At 45.0% G+C, this 24,724-nt stretch overlaps 1 protein-coding gene across 2 annotated transcripts; it reads left to right on the top strand.

The window, feature by feature from the left end:
* The first annotated feature begins 13,000 nt into the window (after nt 1–13,000).
* LOC131888992 (AF4/FMR2 family member lilli-like) lies at nt 13,001–24,241 on the top strand. 2 transcript variants are annotated; one of them, XM_059237971.1, is made up of 8 exons: nt 13,001–13,119; nt 13,945–14,720; nt 16,277–18,526; nt 18,610–18,762; nt 18,832–22,310; nt 22,379–22,519; nt 22,598–23,133; nt 23,248–24,241. In XM_059237971.1, exons 2-8 carry the CDS (start codon nt 14,174–14,176, stop codon nt 23,453–23,455), a joined length of 7,314 nt encoding a protein of 2,437 aa, XP_059093954.1. In that variant the 5' UTR covers nt 13,001–13,119; nt 13,945–14,173; the 3' UTR covers nt 23,456–24,241. The 2 variants fall into 2 exon arrangements, with proteins under 2 accessions (XP_059093954.1, XP_059093955.1); XM_059237972.1 differs by lacking the exon at nt 13,001–13,119 and having other exon boundaries at nt 13,752–14,720.
* Nucleotides 24,242–24,724: the final 483 nt, after the last annotated feature.

Below are 24,724 nucleotides of genomic sequence, written 5' to 3'. Positions count from 1 at the left end.
AGTTCCGTGCGACTTGTGGCTCGTCGGAAACGGAAGTGATATATTTCAGGATTATCGTCAGCTAAAATGGTTCTTACTGCCCTACCTTCGATGTGACTGCCAACGGCCCAAAGAGGCGTGAAACCTCGGAATCGAGTCAGGGTTCTGACAGCATTGGCTGAAATGCAAAATGTTCCTCAAATATTAATATTAATACTGTTTGATGGTTGATTGAATTGAAAACAGTATCCATAGACCACTTGCAGTAGTCAAGGCCTAGCCACAACACTTGCACCTTTTTTCACACTCATCAAAATGGTTATTGAATACGATATAACTTTTTTTAAATGCAATTGTCGTCATTTTGACTTTAAAAAGTTTAGGTCAAATGGCATCCCTGACTCCCACCGATTGCGGTGGCAAAACTCAAACTCGATCTCAATCACACACCAATGACGTTTAGTGGTTGTATCTCACATTCGATGCAAAATACCCATCCCAACGTGTCAAAACTACCCACAAGTGGGCTTAAAAATTAACGGAAGTGATCGTAAACGCTAGAAAAAGATGATTTAGAATAATATAAAGAATTCTATTTTCTGCCATTGTTTGCCACTTATTTTGGACCAATTTCTGCCATTTTCTGCCACCAATTTCTGCCAGGTGGTAGAAAATGGTTTTTGATAATTTCTCATCCCTGGCTATGCAGGGATGAGAAATCATTAAAAGCCATTTTTGACCACCTCACAGAAAATGGTGGCAGAAAAAGGCAGAAATTCCTTCAAAGTGGATTTTTGCCATCGCTGGGGCTATGAGAGGGGACATGAAGTAGTGTCACAGGGCAGGTTGGGCACAGGTCATATAACGACTAGATGTCGCATTGATCCGACCTCAGTGTAGAGGAAAATGGATTTTGTGTCAACAACTCTGTACACCAAAGAAGAGGAGGGTAACTGCCTGATCAGCACTAACGACCTACAATCAGCGATGGCAAAATTTGACTTTAAAGGAATTTCTGCCACTTTCTGCCACCATTTTCTGCCCCTGGTCAAAAATGGCTTTAAATGATTTCTCATCCTTGCCTACAATTGCTGTGTCTTCAACGAACGCAACCAGTTTCAAACTCACTCAGAATCCGGCCACGCTGGCTGATGAAAGAGTATGAGTCACTGAACATCCAAGATTTATGTACCAGCTGATGAAGGCTAGCGTTCGCATTTTTGCTCGTGCTATGTGAGGCCAAGTCATTACATGGTCTGTGAGGTGGGGCACTCTTAGGCGGCTTGGACTAGCTTGAGCTGTTATATGTATTTCTTCCTTTTTAGCACTAACGTGGCATTAATCATCAATGTAATTATTTTGAATCAAAAATTAAAATCTTTGGCACACTTTCCATCCAAAATATTATTTATTACTTGCTTGAAAAAAAATATGAGCGTCAAGTACAATAAACATGCTAAATCGATGAAACTGATTATCAGCGAGAGTTTGGCTTTGCCGTTGTGATAGTACAAGCCACAGAGGAGCCGGCCAGTAGATTTAACAACATAAACTTATGAAGCAGATATTTGGCTTGGCTCATGGGTGAGTAATTCAGTTTTTGAATGAAATGGGTGCCAAAGAGTATATATTCTTTGATTCAAAACTATGACCTTCGTGATTAGAGGCATGGTCGTGCTAAAAAGGAAAAAATACATGTAACGGCTCAAGATACTCCAAGCCGCCTAGGAGTGCCCAACCGGCCCTGTGACACTTTTTTATCTCCCCGCGGTTACTAAAAACATGGAATCACCTAACCTTTAAAGATCATTCCTCATTGCAATCAGATTTAATAATAATGCACGGCTGACTGCCCTAGCAGAGGTCTTTGTGGTGCCTCTGTATTGATTCTAAATCATGATAACAATAACAGTGATAGAGACCATGGTATTCCTAATAATTGTAATAAACTCATTTTAGGACAAACTTTACCCACCAGCCGCAACCAAGCTAAACGGCACAGGTCGCCTTTTTCTACTGCCCGCGGTAAGAAAAGAATGGAAATCACTAAACCTCCAAATTCATTCATCATTATTCTTTTGCCGGTAGCGACAGGCATTACAGGCAGGGATAAGAAATCATTAAAGACCATTTTTGACCAGGAGGCAGAAAATGGCAGAAATTCCTTCGAAATGGATTTTTGACAACCAGAATATAACTTGGATGGGAAATTATTAAAAGCCATTTTTGACACCTGGCAGAAAATGGCAGAATTTCCATCAAAGTCGAATTTTGCCATCGCTGATTACGGGGCATTTGTGGGAAATGTTTTTTTTTTTTTTTTGGGGGGGGGGGGGGGGGGGGGGGGAAATATATGTTAAACATTGTTACATATTAAGTTGGAAGAACAGGTAAGTGGTTTTTGAAAATAGGGTAAGGAGGAGTAAGTGAGTAGAGAAGTGGTTATTGAAAATAGAGCAGGGGAGAGTAAATGCTGGAAGAAAAGCTGGAAGAGGAAATGGCAAGAGGAGCAACAATACATACTCAATGAGCAACGAGAGACTGTACATTAAAAACAAACCGGTTTGAAGAGTCAAGGATTTGAGGTGGATATTTTTGACCCATTGCTAATTGAAGCTAACTGGAAACAAGTTAGATCGCGTTCAACCCCAGCACCTTTCTTCATGAGTAGAGATCGGATTTAAATGTGATTTGCATCTTGAGCAGAAATCAAAGAGGGTTACAATGAGTAATAGGTTTGCCTCAGTGTGGATGGTCTGAACGATTCAAATAAGAAAACCAGTTACGAAAAACCCTTTTGATTTGCTGCTCTACGTGCAAATCAATTTCAAGTCTGATGAGCTATGTTTGGCGTTGGTTCAATTCTCCAATAGAATTAGCAATGAAACTGGGACGAAAAATATCAATGACCATCTGCAGTTCTTCAGGGGTTTGAATTGATTTACAAGCTATAACAGTTAAAGAAAATATACGAAATATTTTTTGATTGGCAAAAATATCTTCAACAATAGGTTTCATGTTATACTGACAGGTTGAGTGATTTTACTGCTAAATTTGAGCGTTCCCCAATTGTTACAAAGCTCGGTTTTGACATATTAGTTAATGCCACCAGCCCTGTGTTTTGGATTCCAAATGTTGTAAAACGTCATCATTAGGTCATAAAATGTTTTTTTTCGTTCACATTGTATATTTCATGTTTTCAAGCATATTTCATGCAAATCTAGGGTTTTGAGTTTGGGGAGTCTTTGATGTTCAGATGTTATATAGATCTATGCCTTTGCAGTTGTACAACTCTTCAATTTTTACTTCATTTTTTGCGGACCTCCTTGACGGCACTGGGAATGGAATTCCAAGCAGTTCAAGACAAGAAACTTACTTCTTATACTTAACTTTTATTTTCATGGTTTTTTTATTTCCTATAAACCACTCAGAATGGGCGGGTCGGGCTTAATCTGACCTTAAAAAGCGAAAAGTCTAGGCTGAAATGATATGCACAGAAACAAGTCAGTTTGCCACAATGTAGCAAGTTTATGAAACGGCCAAATAAACATTTGTTAATCGACATAGATCTAATTTTTAAGAATTTCTTACTTATTCCCGTGAAGGAATAAAGTTCATTGCTCAAAATGTCACGATTGAGAGCCACCCCCAAGAAATAATGCGACAGTAAAATGCCACCACAATAAGTTTGACAGCCCTGCCGCTACTGAGTCTCTAAATCTCACGTTTTTCTATCAGTTTTGCCCTTTTTGACCAGAAATGTATTGGACATTTTTTCCCCAGAACTCATTCCTAGACATACCTCACATGTAAAAAAAGACATAAACATAAACTTCTTGATGTAGAAAGCTATTTAAAGGGATAACAATATTACGTGAAACTCTGGTTGAATGGCGTCTAGAATCATAAAAAATGTCAAAAAATGAAAGTATAAACGCACAAGCACTGTTTTACATTTTGTTTTACAATAAGGCTTAAAACAGAGTGATCTTTTGTATGTGACTCCAAACAACTAGCGCTTTTCTTGACAGCTATTTAGAGACACTGCTTTCTCCACAATTGAATGTTTTCCCCAACCTTACCTAATTTTATGGTCGTTACATGTCTTCCATTTTTGGGTCAGCTGCCACTCTCGCGACATGTAGCTGCTTTAAATAAAAACGTTGCCACGGAATATGTCAACCAATTTCAATCGTCATGAACGTATAGTGTGCCTAACCCTGAGCAGAATTTTAATTGGCGTGAGTTCGAATCTCGCTGCACGGATTTTTTTTTTATTGCAGAATTAAGCTCTAATCTGCCGCTGTTTCCGAGGCCCTTGCAACCGAGCTGCCGCAGGCTTGCGCCGCGGCCTAGGCGCCCCCAGGCCCTTGCAACCGAAAGGTTAGGTTAGGTCAGGTTAGGTTAGGTTTTTTTCTCGTCTCGAAGGACCAAAATATCAGCTGACCCAAAAACGGAAGATGTGTAACGGCCATAACCTAATTTGCCTTTCCCACGAACTTGTGGAGCATGAAACTAGCATATTTAAGGCATTGAAAAGTACTGAAGTTAAAAATCAATGAGAAGAATCATCTAGTGAGAACCCCTACCATTGGTAAGAGCGGCTGGTCACGCATTCTGACAATAATCCGCATTTCGCCTACAAACTAAATTAGGGATTGGTCACCTTCAAGTCCTCAGGCAAACTCCCTTCAACTTCAGGGAAAAAAAGAAATTTTTCATTATTTTAAATCACTGGCTGAGAAACTGAGCGCCATTACCTTGCCAAAGCAATGCCTAATGTATGAAGGATAATTGCTATGCACGAAATATTCACATTCTTTTATTACAAAGTCCATTTGACAAAGAAATTATGGGTAAGAAAGTTGAAACTTACCCTGATCCTTATTCTTAAGTAAGAAAGAATTCCTCCTATTGTTTTTGGCCCCGAAATATCACGGTTGTTTCTTGATTCAATTTCCAAAAGAAATTACAATCAATTTTTACCATTGTGTATGAGCAACATGAATGGGCCTTTACGCAATGGAGATACATATATCTGAAGATATATCGGAAGTTAAGGCTGAACAAAAGCTTGTTCCCTTCTTTTTAGTGAAACTTTACCACAACATGGATGAAAATTGCAATTTGAGGCCCATGTGACTCAAACGTTTTGTTCTTAAAAGGCAGTCCGACAACTAGGTCAAGCCCATTTTATGAAGCCTTTTGAGATTTTATGATTTTATGAATCTACTCTTGGGTTATTGAGAGTCATATGGCGGTGAACGGAGGGATAGTATCACGATGCCAACTCTGTACAAGTCGATTGTTCAACCACATCTTGAATATGCCTCTCCCAAAAGGTTTAGCACGTCCAAATATGTTTTACCAGAAACATGCGAGAGCTCTCGTATTGATAAAACCTGGAAAGGTTGGATTTGGGAAGCATAGGAGCTGGTGTAGCCAAGCAGTCTAAGGGGCAGTGCAATCAAGGCAAGAATCCTCTCTTCAGATGTCGTGTGTTCAAATCCCGCCGCTGTAAGTAAACATTTTAGACAGGAGACGTGGCGTAGTGAATAGCGCAGTTTCCTAACATGGGAGAGGTCCCCGGTTTGATTCTTCTCCCCTCTCCGACCTTTCTCGAAACTTATAGACGCCAACCACACCCACAGACGGAGAACCAATCTGATACCGCCATGCAACTGCTTATTGGAATTTGGCAATGGACGATGTGATGGCTGGCTTTGCTGGCCGGGCAATTTGCACCCTCCGACCCTAGCACCCCAAACCAAAGCAAAATAAATTAGAGAATATGCAACAAGTATCCTATCAGAAAATTAAAAATAATATATTGAAAATTCCTATCGTTTACTTATCTGGCCACCCATGACGCAAAACTTTTAAAATCTACTCGACGCACTTTTTATCACACTAATCACGAATAACATAATGAAAATGATCTTTTTCTCCTATCAACAGTTACAATACAATTTTGTGGATGTTACAATACAGACCAGCCAAAACTTTTGGAGTTTCTAATTTTTTAAGGAAGGTTTGGACTGAACAGTATTCAGAGAAGGTACAAAAGGTACCTGATTCTATATGTTTTTAAAAACATTCATGAGCTTTGTTCCAATCCAAGATTCAGGGTCAATGAGGGATGAATTTGGAGGTTTAATAAATTCCATTCTTTTCTTACAGCCAAGGGTAAAAAAAATCGAAATGGGCCGTTTGGCCGGGTGGCGGCTGCATGGACAAGTTTGTGCCGAAACTAGTTTATTACCTTTTCTAGCAATACCAGGGTCTCTATCATAATTATTATGATTTAGAATCAATACAGAGACACCAAGGCATACATTCCATTCAAAATTTTCTTACTTGCTTACGTGGCAAATTTCTGTGTTTCACGTACCATCATCGGTAAACGTTATTCTCTACCAATTAGTTGGCGGTGCTACTTTTTTAAAACTTAACCTGACCTAATCAAACCTAATCTAACCTTACCTAGCCTAACCCAACCTAACCTAACACGATATTGATAACCCTTAAAGTCTCTATCTAAACCTTTTAACATTTTGCCACAAATTTAAAAATAAGCACCGCCAACTAATCGGTGGAGAATAACGTTTACCACCATCATCTTGTTAAATCGTTAAAGCTGGGTTGAGCAGATCAGAGCTTTGACCACTCAGACAGTGCGAGAGGAGGAGAATCAGTTCCGTTGATTTAGAGACTTGATATGCAGAGATTGGACTTGCAAGTAAGCAAGTAAAAATATTTTGGATGAGATGTATCCCTTGGTGTCTCTGTATTGATTTTAAATCATGATAACCGTGATAGAGACCATGGTATTGCTAATAAATGTAACAAACTCGTTTCGGCCCAAACTTGGCCAAGCAGCCGCAACCAGGCCAAACGGCCCATGTCACTTCTTTTACTGCCGGTAGTAGAAAGAGACTGGAAATCACTAAACCTCCAAATGCATTCCACATTGCGGTGACCGTAGAGGCTTAATGTGCGTTTTGATAGCACCTTCAAGCCCTCGTGAATCCAAGTTAGATATGGACAAGGAAGTCCGCCTCTCTTCTTTCGTAGGGAGTACGTAGGCATAAGGGCCCTCATTTGCAACGTCACACGGCCCAAAGGAAACGGGCAGAGACACGGCAGATTGCTAAATCAACTGCTCTTGCCTTGCCTTGAACGCAATTTCTTTGCCGGACATTATGTGACTCGGGGCACTAATCATAAATAAAATTTTGGTAGAATCGGCCAAAAGCAACACAAACGCATTATAATTCAATACATAGGCATTGGCTCTTTTCTTGGTAGAGGCTGAATGACAAAGCGCTCTCTGAAGTGCAGAACGTACAACATATTTCGTGCAGCGTAAGGGGACTATTGATCCAGTAACAGAATTCAAGTTAGACTTGGACAAGTTTAGGACTAAAATGGTTGATCAACCCTATAGTCAAGGCCAAGCCCGATCCGCCCACACTAATTTGTTTGCAGTAAATAAAAAAACGCATAAAAATAAAAGCTATGCAAAATAAATAAGTTTCTCGTCTTGAATTCCATTCCCAGTGCCGTCAAGGAGGTCCGCAAAAAATGAAGTAAAACATGAAGAGTTGTACAACTGCAAAGACGTAGATCTACATAACATTAGAACATAAAATGCATTACTCCGTGTGTTAGTATGAATTAGATCTCAGAATTCGGTTTATGAATTCTTGCATAACAACGCATAGCAATGGGTTGTTTAACAGACTTTTACATTTTTTCATTGAAGAAGGTAGTAGATTTTACAAGGAATAAAGGCGAACTTTTGTGTTTGGAATTTAGGGTCTTTTTTGGTATTTATCTCCCTTATTTCATTCAACCCTTGCTTAGCCTGGGATCAAATCAGGATTCGCAAATTGGAGCCGGAGAGCAGATGCTTTACCAATACGGCACGACAACTGGCCTCTTCTCCCGAGATATAGTAGGTAGGTTCAAATGATTATACTAAGAGTTATTATGACATTATTTTCCTTTTCTATTATTACTTTTTGATTTGGAAGTCAAAATAGCCCTTACAGCCCTCCAGAACGAGTTTGTGCCTATGTTTTGACAAGTTTTTTATAATTTTTTGTGCAAATTCAGGTGTATTTATGCAATTTTGTTGTCAATAAAGGCCAGATTTATATGCAAGTTTTGGCTGGACCTAGTGATGATGACCATCAGTTACGTGCCTAGGCCATTGATGCGATTTAATCAATCCTCATGAAGCAATTGGAGGATCCAAGGAAGAAATTCGTTCTTTGTCCAACCTGATTTGCAGTGGCGTACCTCGCAATATCATTGATTGGGAAGACCCCATATGTCATGAACCTCCACGACCTCAAGAACGCCAAATGAAGGAATTAGATTCAATCAAAGATAGTCCGCTCATCGCCCCAGAATACCCTTGTGACAGCCAAGCCGCTGAAAGACTTGTGAAAGACATGACTGATAGGTCATAGCGAGTCCCAGGGAAAGCTAAACGAAATGATGCCATGCGAAACAAGATGGCTTCAAGATTGGAACTCTTGACGAAGATATCATGCTCTTTTGCTGACTTTGAGTTGATATTTTTTGTATTTGAGGTGCTAGGGTCGGAGGATTGAACCTTGCCCAGCCAGCGAAGCTAGCCATCACAAAGTCCGTATACAATTCTGATAGGCAGTGTCGTGTCCATATCAATTTGGTTCTCTGTCTGTGGGTATGGTTGGCGTCTACAAGTTTCCTTGAGAAAGGTCGGGGAGGAGAATTGAACTGGGAACCTCTTTCGTGATAGGAAACTGCACTAACCACTACGCCACGTCTCCTCCTCCAAAAGGGTTGCTTCCTGCGCCGGGTTTTGAACCCATGGCACTTGGCGAGATGTTTCTTGACTTGTTTGCGCTGCCCTTTAGACCGCTAGGCTACACCCGCTCCCATAAGACAGAATTTTGATAACAAACAAATGCGAAATTTTTTCCCCCTCGATTATAAAAGAATACAGTGACGGTAGCGAGAGGGATAAACACCCGCTCTGTTACCGTTACTTTTTCAGCAAAACCTTTTGATTGCATGCTCTTCTTAGTGCAAAAGACAACATATACAACATTACCTGATAAAATATCTTTAATAAAAACGTTGTTTTGACTTAGCCTAAATACCCTGCATATTGTTCATAAACAAGTCTATAAAATATTTTTGACCAAAATAAGCCAAAATGGAAGAGATAGACTGATGTACTGTATGTTTTTAGTGGAAAATGTTGTGGGGATAGGTGCTCTGCCAATTTATTCGACCAATGATAGCCATGAGTATGCATAACGCTGCAAGAATATTTTCTGCAAGTTGATTGTCACTAGTGAGTGATTGTAGGCATATTTTGGTGAAGATAACTCTTACGTTTTTGCGTTAGGGATATCATTCACAGGAATATTTCAAGTCCCCTTACAGCGGCCATGAGGTGGTTTGTTCATAAAGTTGTTAGGCCTTCTTACACGCGACAAGTGGGTTCGTCTCTTTGAAGGCCGACCTCGTAGTACAAGGCCAACCAGGGAAAGCAGGCTCTCTTTTTTTTGGGCGATAATGTGCTACCCAAAAAATGCTCCTGTAAAGGAAAAGCCCTCTTTCTAGGTCTAGAACCATCGGTTCTATGTTTCTTTGTGCTTCAGCGCCGCCTTCTTCATAATGGATGGACTAAAGGTGCCCTCTCCGTACGAGCAAGCCAAATGGTGCGCCCAGCTTTCTCCCGTAGGTTCACTTGGAAACGACTTTCCACTTTCAATATCCTTGTCCTCTTCTTGCCATTGCCAGGAAAGTTAGTGAGAAGACGTACTAAAGAGTGACGTCTGAAGAGAGGAGCCTGAGGGCTCTCGTGACTATTGTTGGGAGACAGATCAAACGAAAAATGGTCGAGTGAAGAAGCGCGTTATCAAGTGGTATCCGCAATCCCAACATTTGGATTGCGCTGCTGCACTCTAGTTTGCGCTTCTCCTTGTTGCATTCGAGCAATCCTGGAGCGGGCACTTTAACGTTGCTTGGAGAGCTCCAGAGCCAACTCGAAGAAGGCTCGTGTACACCGGTGACGACGAGGCCTTTACCTCGAGAAGCAACCTTGAAACATACGATGAGGCTGAGCGGAAAGGGATTGATGACGACATATTGCTGTCAGACCATACATGGTACGAGTACGATGGGCTGCTGTGAAAAAAGCCAGAGAAAGGGAGCTGTGATGAGGAACTAGCGTACGAAAGCCCGACTGTGGACTGGGGACACTTGGTGGACTCTTTGAGAGCTGGGATTTGGCGGTGAAAACAATACCTGACCGGGCAGGATTTGGGTCGGTTTCCGAGGTCCCGAAGTGGCAATGAAGCACCTCATCGACCTGTTGCAATGACTGTTGGCGGATTCTGGGATGCTTTCTTATAACAAATACAACTAAATGGAGAAGGACGCCTTCTGAGCAGTGTTCAGAGCTGCGGTGAAGATTTTTAAAGAAATACCGTGGACTCAATTGTTGTCTAGGCCTGAATGCGTCAAGGTCACATAATATAGGGTCATCCGTGTCTCGTCCGTCTAGAATGACCTTACATCCACAACTCAGGCTTAATCATCAATAAAAACATTTTCGTGGATATGTTTGTTATCCTCCCAATTCCTCATTATGCATCTAAATATTTAACGTTTCTAATACTTTTTGTGTCCACTGTTGCCAACCTAAGTTCTACCGTCAGAAGGACGTACATTTGTGCGTCGAACGTTCGTAAGGCAAGCGCCTCTCTACATCAGGAAAATTAACCATGGACTAATAAGACCCAGACCTTACGTACGTACGAACGTACGTACGTACCGTACGGAACTACAACAAAAGCATCTCTCGGCGTTAGCAATTCACATACGGCCACCTAGTTCATGGGATGTGTGTATGAGAATGTGAGAGCGAGATGGAGATAGAGAGAGAGAGAAGCTGTGCTCTACGGTCTGTCTAGGGAGCACCCATGTGCCTGACAATTTGAGTCCAAAGTTTGCGTGGTTTGCTAGTCATTGAACACATGACGTAGCCGACAGTTCTTTCATTCAGACAGCGGTGACTGCCTGGAGGGAGGGAGTCCTCTGCTTAGCTTCTGGTCCTCCTGTTGGTTCGAGGGGGTGGCCGGCCCGGACTGGTGGTGGGTGAGATCCGATTGTGTCGCCCGGGGAACCCGATTCCCATGCGCCCGCAACATCAATCCCTTTCCAATCCAATCCCCTCCCCATCCCTCCTTAAGCCATGCCTCTTATTGCTATGTCATACGTACTGCCAGAAGGTGTGCACCACTTCTACCAAAGGCATGTGTGCAGCAGCATGTACTGAAAGCCCCACGTACATAACGTCATTGGGCAAAGCGAGTGCTGAGTTGGCTTCGTTCTCTAGTCTCTACTTACCGCTGGAGTGAATTGGGGATTCAACTCCAGTGCTGCCAAGTTCTCAGAAGGAAAAACAGCCAAATGTCTACACATATTACAATGATAGCTAAATGCCAAAAATAGTTGTTCTCATACATAACTCTAGGGTAAAATAAGTAAAAGTGGGTACAACAATGAGACTTACAATAACAATCAACGAAATAGAAGTGTTTTAACGTTTTCTCAATTTTGCTAAAGTATGACTTAACAAGCATTGTCATTTCATGGACGATTGTTTCCAAAATTGATGTTGGAAAATAGTGAAGGATTATATCTAGGATAGACAGATGCCTGATATCTGTCCGTTTTGTCTTTGGTTTAAGGTTACGTCAACATGCTCCTCCAACACTTATATTGAACTACCCTAATTCGACTTCCTGCTGTGACAATATTTATTTGGCCTCAGCATGTCCCTAAAGTGATTTCTTTCGAAGTTTGGAGAATTAAAATGTTCCTGACAATCGATGTGTGTGGAAGGTACAAATCCCAAATCTGACGGTCAACACCCGCGTTCTGGCAACGCTGGAAGAAGCTGGCGTGCGCCTTCACCTTCTTCGTCTGACGACCACTTTCCGAGTTCCCTCTCTTATCTACTTCTCGAGTATTCCCCACAAGACAGAACGAGAGTCGTCTTGAGGAGCTAGACCACCCCTCCTACTCACCATCTTGTCCACGTTGGCCCCATCGGCGGCGATCCATGCCTTTTCCAACAGATACATATCTATCTCCGTCTGTTCCTCCGTTCGCATTACTTTCCGACAGTCGCTCGCGCCTTCGTTTCGTCCGCTCGATTGAACGAGCGGACGAGTGCAATGCGAGTGGGTTGCTATCCGTTCTCTGCCCTCCTCTTGGGATCGTAGGCTCGAGTCGAGATCGTTCCGCGGGGTCTCGTTGGGCTCTCATCCCATTTTGATCACTTCGCCCCCCCCCCCCCCCCCGCACTCTCTCCTCTACCGTCCCGTTGAGCTTCCTGCTAACACGCTAGACGAGATTGCTCGGGTTGGCTCGCTCGAGCTGCCAGGCCAGTCCGGCGAGTCCGGCCAGAGACTCGGCCCGGAGCAAGGGGGCCGAACATCCGAGCCGAGCCCAGAGCGTCCCGTTCGCTTATTTTCCTTGACTCTTCCTCGCTCGTCTTCCTCGATCCTCCGTCGCCTCTTTCCCCCTTCATCCAGCTCGTCCTCCTTTTCTTCGCTTAAAGCTCTGGATTGACAAAATGCGAAGGCTAGTACGACGCTCAAGCCATTCAGCTCAGATAGCCTAGCGTTCCCATGCCATCATTCTTCCTCTCGAGTCTCAACTCAAGCGAGGGTCCGTCGTCCGACGTTCGGACCAGGCGCCAATCCCCAGAACGCCCAGAACCCTCGAGCACCCACCCAGGCGAGCCTGCGTCGAAGAGGCAATCTTTGGCGGCCTCTTTCCTGTCAATGAGTCTGCCTCGTTCGAGCCCTTAGAGGGGGCCGAAGATAGCCTTCAAATTCGGCTGAATCGGCGGAAGTAAGATCACGTCGAGGCCTGGCTGGCTGAATCTCGATGGCACGGATCGGCGGCGGGTCCTTCCTCTTTTTTGCTTTTCCACCCAACTCGCACTAAGACAGCTAAACGGAGCGTCGAAGTAGTCGACTGCTATTTCCGTAATGGCAGAGAATGGGGTCATTTTTGCCAGGAGTGAATACTTGTCCAACGTCCGAGTTTGACCCACAACAGGTAAGAACTATCGCATAGAATTCCTAGCTTAAGGTCCGGCCGAGACGCTAGGGGCGTTTCCGGCCTCTGAACCCGCCCCTAGCACTCCCCGTCCGTCATTTTATGTCTCGAGTTGGGTTATGTTTTTTCGGGCTGTATACACTCTCACTGCTACTGCTATGACAAGCCGAGCTGACTTGCAGGCTGCCCGCGGTCCTCGTCCTCGGTCGTGCTGAGCCTCAGGCTGATCCTCGCCGCCGCAGAGCAGCCTGGCCCGTCAAATGGGTCCAGGGCCGTAATGCTGAGGGGGGATGGTGTTGATGATGGTGAGGAGGAGGAGGATAGAGGGGGACTGCGAGAGAGATGGCGTCGTCATGGTGGTGGTGGTGGTGGTGGGGCCCGGCCAGAAGGCCAGATTCTGTACTTCACTCATAGAGTAGATGGAGCTCCATAAACGCGTGAATGGTGGGTGACTGGAGAGTGGACAGAGGGCTGCTGGGGTCGTATTCGTCGGTGTGGTGTTGGCCCTGGTGTGGTCGTCGACGGTGAATTCGTCGTCGAGTTGGTCGTCAGACTCGTCCAAGAAATGGAGAGAGAGAGAGAGAGAGCTAGATAGATAGGTTCAAGTAGCAGGCCTGAGCAGTGCTGGCTATTTCATATCGAGACAAGTCGTTCTCGTCTTAGTAGGAGTACGGGCTCGATCAAACGACATTGGCCAACTTGAGATTCACACACAGACTCATTTGGCCCCTGGGGTGCCAGTCCAATCACGGCCCTTACTCCGGATCGCAGTGGTCTGGCTTCACGTTTGGTTGAATGATTGATCGTACAAGTGTGTCTGTTTAGGTGGAGGATTTCCATGGTTCCGTGCGCACCTCAGTTCGCCGCCCCTTCGCTGACTAGCCGCTGACTAGCCGCTGACTAGCCACTCCACGTCCAGCCTTCTCAGGAGTGCTTTGGATCGACCGTGAGCCGGCCGCGTGCTGCCAAAGCAATTGCACTCCCTTTTGAGTCTCGACCTGAGACCGCCAACGTGTTCGTCCTCGTTCCCCGGACCCCCCGCTACCGATCCGTTATGGATCACTCATTATCCCGCAGTGCATCGTCGGGCGTTTTGACGGCCGGTCATCGGCGACCTTCTGCCGAATCCCTGAGCGAACGTAACTCGCCTTTCAAAGATACGGGGCAGCCGGGCGCTCATTCTCACAAGGTCTTGTCATTGACCGCCATGAATGCGGCCAAACAGGAAGCCGCCACCAATGGCAATCACAGTCCAGTCACGGGCAAGCCGGAGTCGAATCCGATTTGGAATAGGGTCAATGGCTTCCAGAACACACCGGCCAGTCTCGCCCTCCAATCCAAAAACGTCCCCGGACTCTGCGAGGGTCGTAGTGCTTTGAATAACAAACCCATGTTCAATGGGACCCCACTAATGGCTGAAGTGGAGAGTGCCACCCATCCCGTCAGCCTGGGTCAGTGCAAAAGTGACAATATTGAGGCCAATGGCCGTCCCCAGAGTGGTGGCTCACCAGTAGTGTCCAGGGCTGAGACGGCACCCATCGGCCTCAGATTTCCGTCTGATGCAAAGTATACTCGCCACGACCAATTGATAGCCGAAACCGGTAAGACTTCTTTAATCATTTTCCGCAAAGTCTCGTTCGTCTGTCCAGACCTGAATGTTTTGTTAAGTGCATGGGTGCCCTTTTTGAAATTCCAAATGCGAGTGGCTCTCCACCCACACAATATTAGTAAATTGACGCCGCAGCAAGCTCTGGGTAGTCGGACCGTAGTTACATCGTGACGTGGACCACGCACATTGGGGAGGTTATAGACATGATTATTCGGTTCTGTTCGACGAGCTTCAATGTTTCCGGTCAAAATGTCAAAAAGCGACGGAGCCTTTTAACGACTTGATCTTAGTTGTTCTTAACTCTGCGCTTCATTTAAATGATAGCAAGTATTGGGCTAGTTAGATCTTATCGCAATGTGTTGAATGTCAAACATGTTTGATGAACAAATTGCGAATAGGTCTAATCAAACTTGACAACCAATTGGCTACCTGACTGGCTGTCACCAATAAAGACAGAAGGAGCAAGTGTGACATCAAAGCTGATTTTGTCATGTTATGTTTGAATTTAAGATTTTTTTCAATGCTTCTGTTAACCCCCCTTCCTAGTTTTCAATTTTAGTATTAATACAATCTTGACTGCGAACCCCAAATTTATTCAGGAGGGTCATCAAATGTTTTTAGTTAAAATGAGAAAGGGATTTTGCCAGGTATAAGTGCTCTTCATCGTCCTACCCCGTTGACCATGCTTGTCTATTTGTTTCTTAACCCGTTCGTTTGTCCACGTTTATCTCCTCAAAACCAGTTCGTCCCTTGACGTCCAATCGTCCCTTCAGGGTCAGCTGTTTTCAGTTGTCTTCGTCCCACTACCACATTACCCAACAACTCACACTCACTCGCATCTCCAACCAATTCTACCTTCCATTCTTGGCTTCTGCTCTTGGTACTGTATGTTGTTGTTGTTCATCTTCTTCTTTTTCTTTTTCTTCACCCCCTCACCGACCCACCGTTCTCCTTCAAGCTTGAACACATCCATGCTGATGGATGGATGAATCCTTCGAGTCGAGTTTTGCCCTCCAAGTACTCATTCCCAGCCAATTTGACGAAGGGAGCACTAGTCTCGCAGAGCGGGAGGGGAGAGAAAGAGAGAGAGGGCGGCTTTACCATGATGAAGAACGGATCATCATGGTTGTGGCTTGGTACTTGTAGAGTAAGTTGTTCGTAGGGCACGTTTTTACCTGGACACTGGTGCTAGTTACCCAGGGCAAAGCACACGTATATGCAGCTCAGTGCAGCACCAATGCCTGTAGTTCGTCATTGAACGAGCAGTAGGAGTTCATATTCACTCCAGGGATATAGGAGTAGTAGTCGTGGAGTAAGAAGGCCAAGTGATGGAACGTACTAGATTTGTGAAGCCACTAGACGACTGTTTAAACATTTTCTGGTTGCCATCTTGTAAACGGGTGTTTTGTGCATGTGTAGTTTGATACCTTTGGATGAACATACCTTCAAATCCATATCACTCAAGGGTCCAGGAATAATGTGAGGATTCGATGACGTTGAAATTATCGACTTAGCTCCGCTTGATCATGCCCTTGATTTTCTTTTCAGGCCAATCCGTAGACACAAATTCCAGTGGAAAGTCAGATATAAGCAGCCAATCTCGAGCAAATGAGGTGATCAGTCCATTTCTGCACATTCCGTTGGAAGGTAGCAACAGCAAGAAGTGTCCCAGTGTCCCTCAATCGCTTACTGGGCAACTTGGAGCTTCCGTCTCAGAGGCTAGCCAGACCAATAACCCTATTGAATTGACATCGAGTTGTGAAGTGTCAGGTGATAATGGTGTGCCGCCTTTAACATCCCCCGAAGACTCGGAACCCAAAAGTATGAAAGCGTGTAGTGTCAAATTGGTGGACATAAGTGGGGGTGTCAAGAAAGAGCCATCTCCTCCACCTAGGGCCGTAATCGACCAGAAAATAGGCCTTCCAGGGCAGAATGCACCTAGTAGAGAGTCGCTCAAGAGGGAATCTCCTACCAACTTCAAGCGGTCGACTTGTGAACCTGTTGTGAAAAAAACGAAGGATGAGCTGCTACCACCACCGCCACAACAGCAACATAAGCAGCAGCAACAGCAACAACCGCAACCACAACAACCATGTGGATCACGGAACTCGTCTCCAAACTCGTCCAGATCAGTGCCGGTTACAAATCAAAGGGATCCCATTCCTACTCTCACCTCTTCTTCTTCTTCTTCTTCTTCTTCCCCTTCGCAAGCATCTACTTTGTCATCCCCTTCGAAGGAGAAAAATCAGGGACTAGATCAGAGCTACAAATCCAAATGGCATCTCAAAGAAGATAACTCTCTGCCTACCTCTACGAACAATGGCTCCCCGTTGAAGACGTCTTCATCTTCCAACACGATTGAAAGCAAAGTCACAATTTCGCCCGTACGAAAAGAGTCAAAATGCGGCCTCAGCTCTTCGGGCCAGCCCGGGGGATCTGTAACCATCACCAAGCTCTCGACGGGGTCGTCTCAAAGAATCGAATCCAAAGATTTGAAGAAGCAGAACCCTACAGATAGGTCCACTGCCTCCACAACCTCATCCACCTCATCATCGTCCTCACATCTAATAGCTTCGTCAATCCCAAATCGCCCGAACTTGGAGAATGGGCATCACACGAGTGGTGATTTGAATACTAGTTCCAGTCTCAACAAAGCACCCCGGAAAAGTTCTCATTCGTACTCGGTGGAAATGCAAAGAAAGAAAGACAAGAAATCAGCGTCTGTCAGTGGAACTCCCCTTTCAACTGGCTCCAACTTTCCATCAGGGGTGTCCCCCTCGGGTCAGCCATCAATGGCCCAAGTGAAGAAACCCCGCGATGAGGTGTGTAACAGCTGCAAGGTGGAATTTTCTACCCGCGAGGCCTTGCATCTCCACACATGCAACTCGAAATTAGATCAGCATTATTTGACCGAAAATCAAGTGCGTGCCTCCGAGGCCCGGCGGGGAGACAAATCTGCTAATTCGTCACCCCGCAATCTCTCAAGGAACAACTCTCGATCCAATTCACCAGTTTCACAGCACAATAGCTCGTCGAACTCCTCATCTAACATCCCATCACACCTTCAATCTTCATCGGTGGCAAAAGCCAATCAACGAATGAATTCCGATTCGGAATTCAAGTTGGTGAATAATACCAAAGATGAGCTCATGATTGAAGGGAGACCGAAAATTACTGTAAGTAAGGTGGTTGGATCAACTAAGACTTCCGGAGGCGAGGATAGCGAGAGCCGAAAGCCCATCATACCTAAAATCAAGTTATCAGCATCTGTTAACGCTAAAGGCTCCTCCAGTTCGAACTCTAGCCCTGTAGCAACTCCAACACTTATCCCACCTCAGCCCTTGTCGTCATTCTCTTTGTCGTCATCATCAGCATCTTCTTCGCCTCCAGAAAGTCGAGCCATCAATTCCATGTTGGATTCTTCTCCTTTGTCTAGTTTGAAACGAAAATTTGGTGACAACTCTTCAAAGTTAGACACACCCTCGTTCAATGGCAAAATCAAGTTGAAAATCCCTGGAAATATTACGAACGCTATGTCTTCAGCAATCTCGGCTTCTGATTCATACTCTGCTTTCGGAAGTGGACCAGGTCATTCGGCCAAGGATGCAGGTAGCACATTGGATTCGTCAAAGGTCCCTCCATCATCGACTCGACCTTCCGAGTCCAACATTGGGCAACAGTATCTGATGTCTAAGAAAAAGGAGGAGGAAGCAGCCGGATATGCTTTTGCATTTGCGGGTAGACCAACGTACTCGCCGAGTCGTATTGAACCCAGTTCCAGTCACGTTCCCGAAAAAGGTAAAAAAAACGACCGAGCCTCGCAAGATTCGAGGATCTCTCATAAATAATACATAACGTTAATGAAAATAATGTTTTTTTAGAATCTCCTCGTGATGCCTCGAACAAGGACTCCCCTGCCAGTCAAGCGGACTCTGGAGTATTCTCGATTGCAAGTTCAAACAGTCCGAGCAAAGGAGAGAGTGCTAATTCAGGCACTTCCCCCGATAGTCCAACGAGATACTCTGATGTGCAATGTAAGTTCAAGTGTTACCAAGTGTAAAATCACCTTTAGTGGTTGTTCAATCGTTCGTTTTATGTTTTAGGGAAACCCCCTGGTTCCAAGACTACGGTGACAACACCAACAGAAAGCCCTAATGGCTCAGGTCCCACTCAATCACTAGCCTCACTGAATGCTTCAGCCCCATTTAACCAAAGTGCCTCAAACCAAAACAGTATATCTACAAATAATACGTTTCCTTCTTCCTCTGCCTCAATGGGAATGGCAGTTTCATCCAACTCCAATCAGCAGATGTCTCAGGCGCAACAGCATCATCCTCATCATCAACAACAACAGCAGCAACAACAACAACAAACCCACAATCCTTACCTCAATATGTACGGGGATTTCAACTCACAACAACAGCAGCAGTCGAGAGACCCTGGGTTTAATCGCCAATCTCCGATGTATTCAGCCCATCAAAGAATGTTTGCTGAACAGCACATGCAGCAAAGACAGTCACAACCTCCACCTCTACAGGCCCCGCAATCTCTAGCATCGCCCGGGGATGCCCCTGGTATTGCCTCGAAAGGCTTCTTTCCTGGTCAGGCCTTCTTCAATTCTTCCAACGAGCCCCCGGTGAAAAGAAAACGGGGAAGACCTAGGAAGAATCCCATGAAGGAACCGGGAGCGCCGAAACGGACCTACAATCGAAAGAAGAAGACTGCACCCGTCATCGAGGGCAATAGTGATAGTGTGTACAACTTTGATGAGGAGGAACAGGATGGGCTTTTGCCGATGCGTCCACGAAAAGCACCATCTGCCCATCAGCAGCAGCAGGCTAAGAAGTTCCCGTTCGGAACTGACGAAGAAATGTCCAAGGGATTGAAGATGGGTGGAATAGCTCGAGGAAATGGGAATGGTGCCCCGCCTGGCCCTCCGAACCACATGATGGGAGGGTATGCCCACAACTCGATGCAAATGAGCATGCCACAGCAACAGCAATACATGATGAACCAAAACAGACACAACATGAATCCTCACATGCAACGCCAACAACAACAGCAGCACATGCAGCAACAACAGCTCCCTCAGCACCAGAATAATATGTCCAATGAGAATTCTCAAGATTGTAGCTACAGTAGTGAAGTGCTCAAAGAGGGTGTGGGAATCAAGTTGAAGATCAGAAAGGAACCCATTAAGAATGAAAATTCAAACAGCAATAGGTCATTTTTGGAACAGCAACAACAGCAGCAAATGCAGCAGCAACAGCAAAATAAGCAAGATCACCAGCTGCAACAGCAGCAGCAACAACCCCAACAGCATCGTCAATCCCAGCCACAACAGATGCTAAACCGACATGGACAACAAGCACCGTATAAACGAAGCGACCCAGCTTCATTCTCGGGTCAAGTTCAGCATGGAAATATGAACTACGAGCAAATGCAGCATCAGCAACAACAACAACAACATCAGATGAGAATGTCCGGTAGCCAAGCGTCGTCAATCCCTACGGGTCCACCGAATAGTGCCACTCCCAGTGCCATAAGCTCGGTTCTAGGTAGTGGTAACGTACCCTCCCCTGCTATGACATCTCCAGCCCACCCCCCAAGTTCAAGAATGCATAACCCGGGGAGCGTCGAGTCCAACCATACCATGTCTCCTAATCCAATGAATCATCAGAGTCCTTACCATCACATGAACAGTCCATCTAATCCTCACCCAGGTAATCATCAACAGATCTCGTCTCAAATGCATAGCCCTAGTCAAAATTCTGGGAATTTTGGACAAGTCGGGGTGAGCCCGCACTCTCAGCAGCACGGGGCTTCTGGTGGCATGTCCAACTTTAGCCAAGGTCAGATGTCGCATCCAATGCAGTCCCCATATAATGGCATGAATGGAACTTTCCCCAATGGAGCACCCATGACCTCGCGATATCGGATGCCGGGAGCCGTGCCCAACAATTACCAAGAAATGAACTCCGAAACTAGTAATGCGTCTGGATTTTATGGTCAACAAGGCAACAACTTTGGAAACATGTCAATGAACACCATGGGCTCAAACGGAATGAGTGGATATGGTGCCATGAACCATCAGCGTTTTGGTATGAGCAACAGCCAATTTCACGGTCCCCATAACTATCCCCAACAAATGAGACAAATGGGCAACAGTTACGGAAACGAACAGTTTGGAAACATTTACGCCAATCAAGGTCAATTCCCAGGAATGGGATTCAACAATCCCAGAATGGGAATGGGTCACCATCAAGGACAAGGAGGCATGATCGGCCATGGCGGGAATATGGGCCACAACATGCAACATCACCAATTCAGGCCCAACATGGGCATGGGCCCAGGTCCTATGAATTCCATGGGTAATGTTGGCTCCCCTAGAATCAGTCCCAATCATCCGAATATGCCAATGCCTGGTGTGGGCATGCCCCGAGTCAGCCCATCTATGGCCAGCCGTCAGCCCACGCCATTGGTTTCGCCGCAGTCAGATAATTCCCCGGCCTCACATCAGAACCCATTAACTCCCGGGTCATACCATCAACCCCACACGCCCTCTGGACCTACCCACTATGGAGGACCAATTACACCAGCAAGCAATCATAACCCCATGACTCCTGCCAATTCAAATGCTCCTCCCACTCATCACCACCATCACCACCACCATCCTCCTGGCAGCGTCAGTCCGATGACTCCAAACAACCCACGAACCCCTCAAAACTTTGGAGGACCACCCTCTCAAACGCCTTCATCCATGGTGGCACCATCACCCAAGCAAGAGCCTCTGGTTTCTCCTGCCCCAGCGTACGATGACTTGGCCTCGCCGAGTTCGTCTGGAGCAAGCAATTTGAGGAAGATTCGACGCCCAAGTAAGCCCAATCAGCCAGACCCGCCATCCATCAGTCCGCGAGCTGAAATCAAAGCTGAGCCCCTGCCAGTCAAGGTCGAACCATCTCCACCTAAGGTCGAACCCCAACCACCTCGGGTGGAGGAAACCAAGACGAAGAGTGAGCCAGCCGCTCAAGCACCTAAACCTAAACCAAAGCAATTGGGACCCAAACCTCAACACAAATACTTAGATATTCCGGCTCCAATATACGAGGAAAAGAAAATTGTGGTCAAGGTTAAAAAGGAAATCGAGAAATCTGACTTTGTGGCTCGTTGGAGCGAACTCCCGCCAAAGGCTCTCCGTCTCTTATTTCGATGTGGAGTGGCCAATGAAGGAGCCATACCATTCTTGGTGCGAGTGTCGAGAGTCTGCAAGAGCTGGAACAAAGAGGCTATGGATCCCACCATATGGACGCATTTGGATCTGTCTTCCGGCAAGATGAAGGAGAAGTACCGAAACGACAAGAAGCTAGAGACATTCCTGAAGAAGTATCCCAACGTGCTGGAGTTGAAATTGACCGGTTGGAAGAATTCGGTGGGAACGTCGACGCTAAAAATGATCTCGATGGTGTGTCCAAAATTGATCTCACTTGGACTTGCCAGCTGCTTTAAGTTGAGCAATGAGGACGTGAAACTGATCGCCGAATCTTATGAAAAATTGGAACGAATTGATTTGAGCAATGTCTCGGTAAGTCTTCGAAATACTCTTGATAACGAGTGTTTGCCATGGTTAATTATCTATGTTTCTTATTTCAGAGTTCCTCGTGTAGTTCTCGGAGTGCGGTATCCAGTTCCTGTCTGACAGAACTGGTCACTCTAGTTGGTAAACGCTTGACCCATTTCAACATCTCCAACAATAAAATGGCAGGATTACCATTTGTGTTCAAAGCCCTCACGGTAAGACCTTTTAGATTTCTTGCAAGACCAATTAACCACATTTTTCAACTGTCTCTTTTACCTAATTGAATTCTACAGAGCCATAGTTCTAACTTGGAAGAAATAGACATTTCCAATATCACCACGACCTCCCGAGAAGCCATCCCGATGAACGTTGAAAAGTTCCAAAAGAGTTGTCCCAAGCTTCGCGTTCTCAACGCCAATCATACAATGCTCAATTTGACTGAAAACCCTATCAAAGAACAGATCCAGTCTCCAGGGTTTCCCTTCCTCCAGGAGCTTCATATTGCTGTGGATAGTCGAGGATATTTTGAAGGCATGGATGACGGTCAAATCGAGAGGATCCTGAAAAAATCCGACAAGCTCAAAGCATTGGACATTCGTGGCTGCCAACATGTGAGCGATTCCTGCTTGATCCGTTTACCCACGTGGGAAATGGAAAAGCTTGTGCTTTCGGGTTGTTCAGCGGCTTCTGCCAGCTCGGATGGTCTAGAACTAATGGTCAAGAAATGGGCTGCCACACTCCTTGAAATGGACGTCAGTTTCACACCCGGTGAACGGACCGTCAACTTCATGGTGGACGAGTTTGCTGATGCCAACGAGTTTAGCATCAGGTGAGTAAAGATTGAATTGTTGCCTATTTACGGGTAATTTTTCCTCAGACAACCCCTGGACTCAGCTGCTTTTATTCCCCTTTTTTAACTTTACTCCATTTCCCTCCGTTTTAGAAAACTGAACCTAAGTGGCACAGCCATTAAATTGAAATCCCTGACGAAGTTGCTGAAAAAGTGTGACACCTTAGAATACATCAATTTGAATTCATGCCGTGGTTTACCTCGAGGTATGAAGCGTCTACATGGGACACGTGAGGCCCTATTGAAGCTCAAAGACGACATAGAAGAAGGAAAATTCAACGAGGACGACAGCGATGATTAGATTTGGTTCTCGATGAATGGAACGTCAAGTTCCATCAGAACATTGTGGCCAACTATCAACACCACCGCCACAGGCTCCAACGACAATGAAAAATGGACTGCATCTATTACCTTTTTTTCCAGCGATCACGCTCGCACAACCCTCAACATAGTACAAAGTGTTGAGTTTGTTCTTGTCTGCCGTTGATATTACTCTCAGTCTCCTTCACTTTATTCGTGTTGGCGCTCTATGGCTACTGTGGTTCTTCTTTGCCCTCCTCAGGCCGTCAGAGAAAAATCAATCCGCCTGATTTGCGTTTAGTTCTGTACTTCTTCCCATCTCAATTCAAATCTTTCCGTGCCCCCAGCAAGGACCAACAGACCAAGGGTCTGATTTTGCAGAGAGCTCTTGTTGATAAGCGTTTCCAATTTCTTAGGAGAACTATTACCACCTGTGAGAACATTTGAAAAGCACAGAAATGAAAGTAACTGTATTTGAACTGGAAAATGGTCAGATTTCATTCACCGATCCCCCTCAAACGAAAAAATATTATGGTAGCCTATACATTTCAATAAGAATGAAAATGGTAACAAAGAAAACGATGAAATTTATCCAGGACGACTGCGATAATGCCACAAATCTACAAATACCAATGCGACTAATACTATTACTACTTCTCCTATCACTCCTACGCTACTACTACGATTTCAACCACTATTATTATTATTATTCCTAATGACAACAATAACGATGATCAATACCGTATATAAATATATAAGAAATATATATATTATCTAGTCCTTCATAGATCAATACATCATTCTTGTGTTCTCGGTTCGTTTTCCATTAGGAGAGTGTCCGATATGCGTGGGACAACAATTATCTGCAGGGTCCACCAGAGCCTTCAGACCACCAACATCAAGCAGGATTTGAGGCAGGGAGTTGCTGGAAGGCAAGCTGGCCAGATGGACCGTCTCAAGCTCTCATAAGGTTTGTCTTCGAGACTTCCGTGAAACGATGTGTTTTGTCCTCCACCGTCCATCGGAGAGTTAACTAAATAGATAGCTGGCAGCTGAGCAGGAGCGAAGTTGAAGATATGCGTTCCGTTTTTTCCGAAAAAATACCGGTAAATCTCCTTACATCCCAAAATGTTGTAATTGTAACCAGCAACATCCCCCAAAATTACTTGTTACCGCTTCAAAGTCAAAACAACTTAAATGATTTCCTTCCTTTGTGAGTAATTGATGCAGCAAACATGAAGCCTTTGGGCCATCTTCTTCAAAAAATGTA

The sequence above is a fragment of the Tigriopus californicus genome, chromosome 10 (genome assembly GCF_007210705.1).
Source record: "Tigriopus californicus strain San Diego chromosome 10, Tcal_SD_v2.1, whole genome shotgun sequence".
Classification (NCBI taxonomy): domain Eukaryota; kingdom Metazoa; phylum Arthropoda; class Copepoda; order Harpacticoida; family Harpacticidae; genus Tigriopus; species Tigriopus californicus.
The sequence above is the reverse complement of the archived record's forward strand: the minus strand, read 5'-3'. Positions and strand labels throughout refer to the sequence as shown.

Excerpts from the sequence above, each read along its gene's own strand:
- LOC131888992 (XM_059237971.1), top strand. The coding sequence starts at position 14,174 with ATGGATCACTCATTATCCCGCAGTGCATCGTCGGGCGTTTTGACGGCC. Across the intron at positions 18,763-18,831 it reads GAGATACTCTGATGTGCAAT|GGAAACCCCCTGGTTCCAAG; the intron begins GTAAGTTCAAGT and ends TTTATGTTTTAG. Across the intron at positions 22,311-22,378 it reads TTGATTTGAGCAATGTCTCG|AGTTCCTCGTGTAGTTCTCG; the intron begins GTAAGTCTTCGA and ends TTCTTATTTCAG.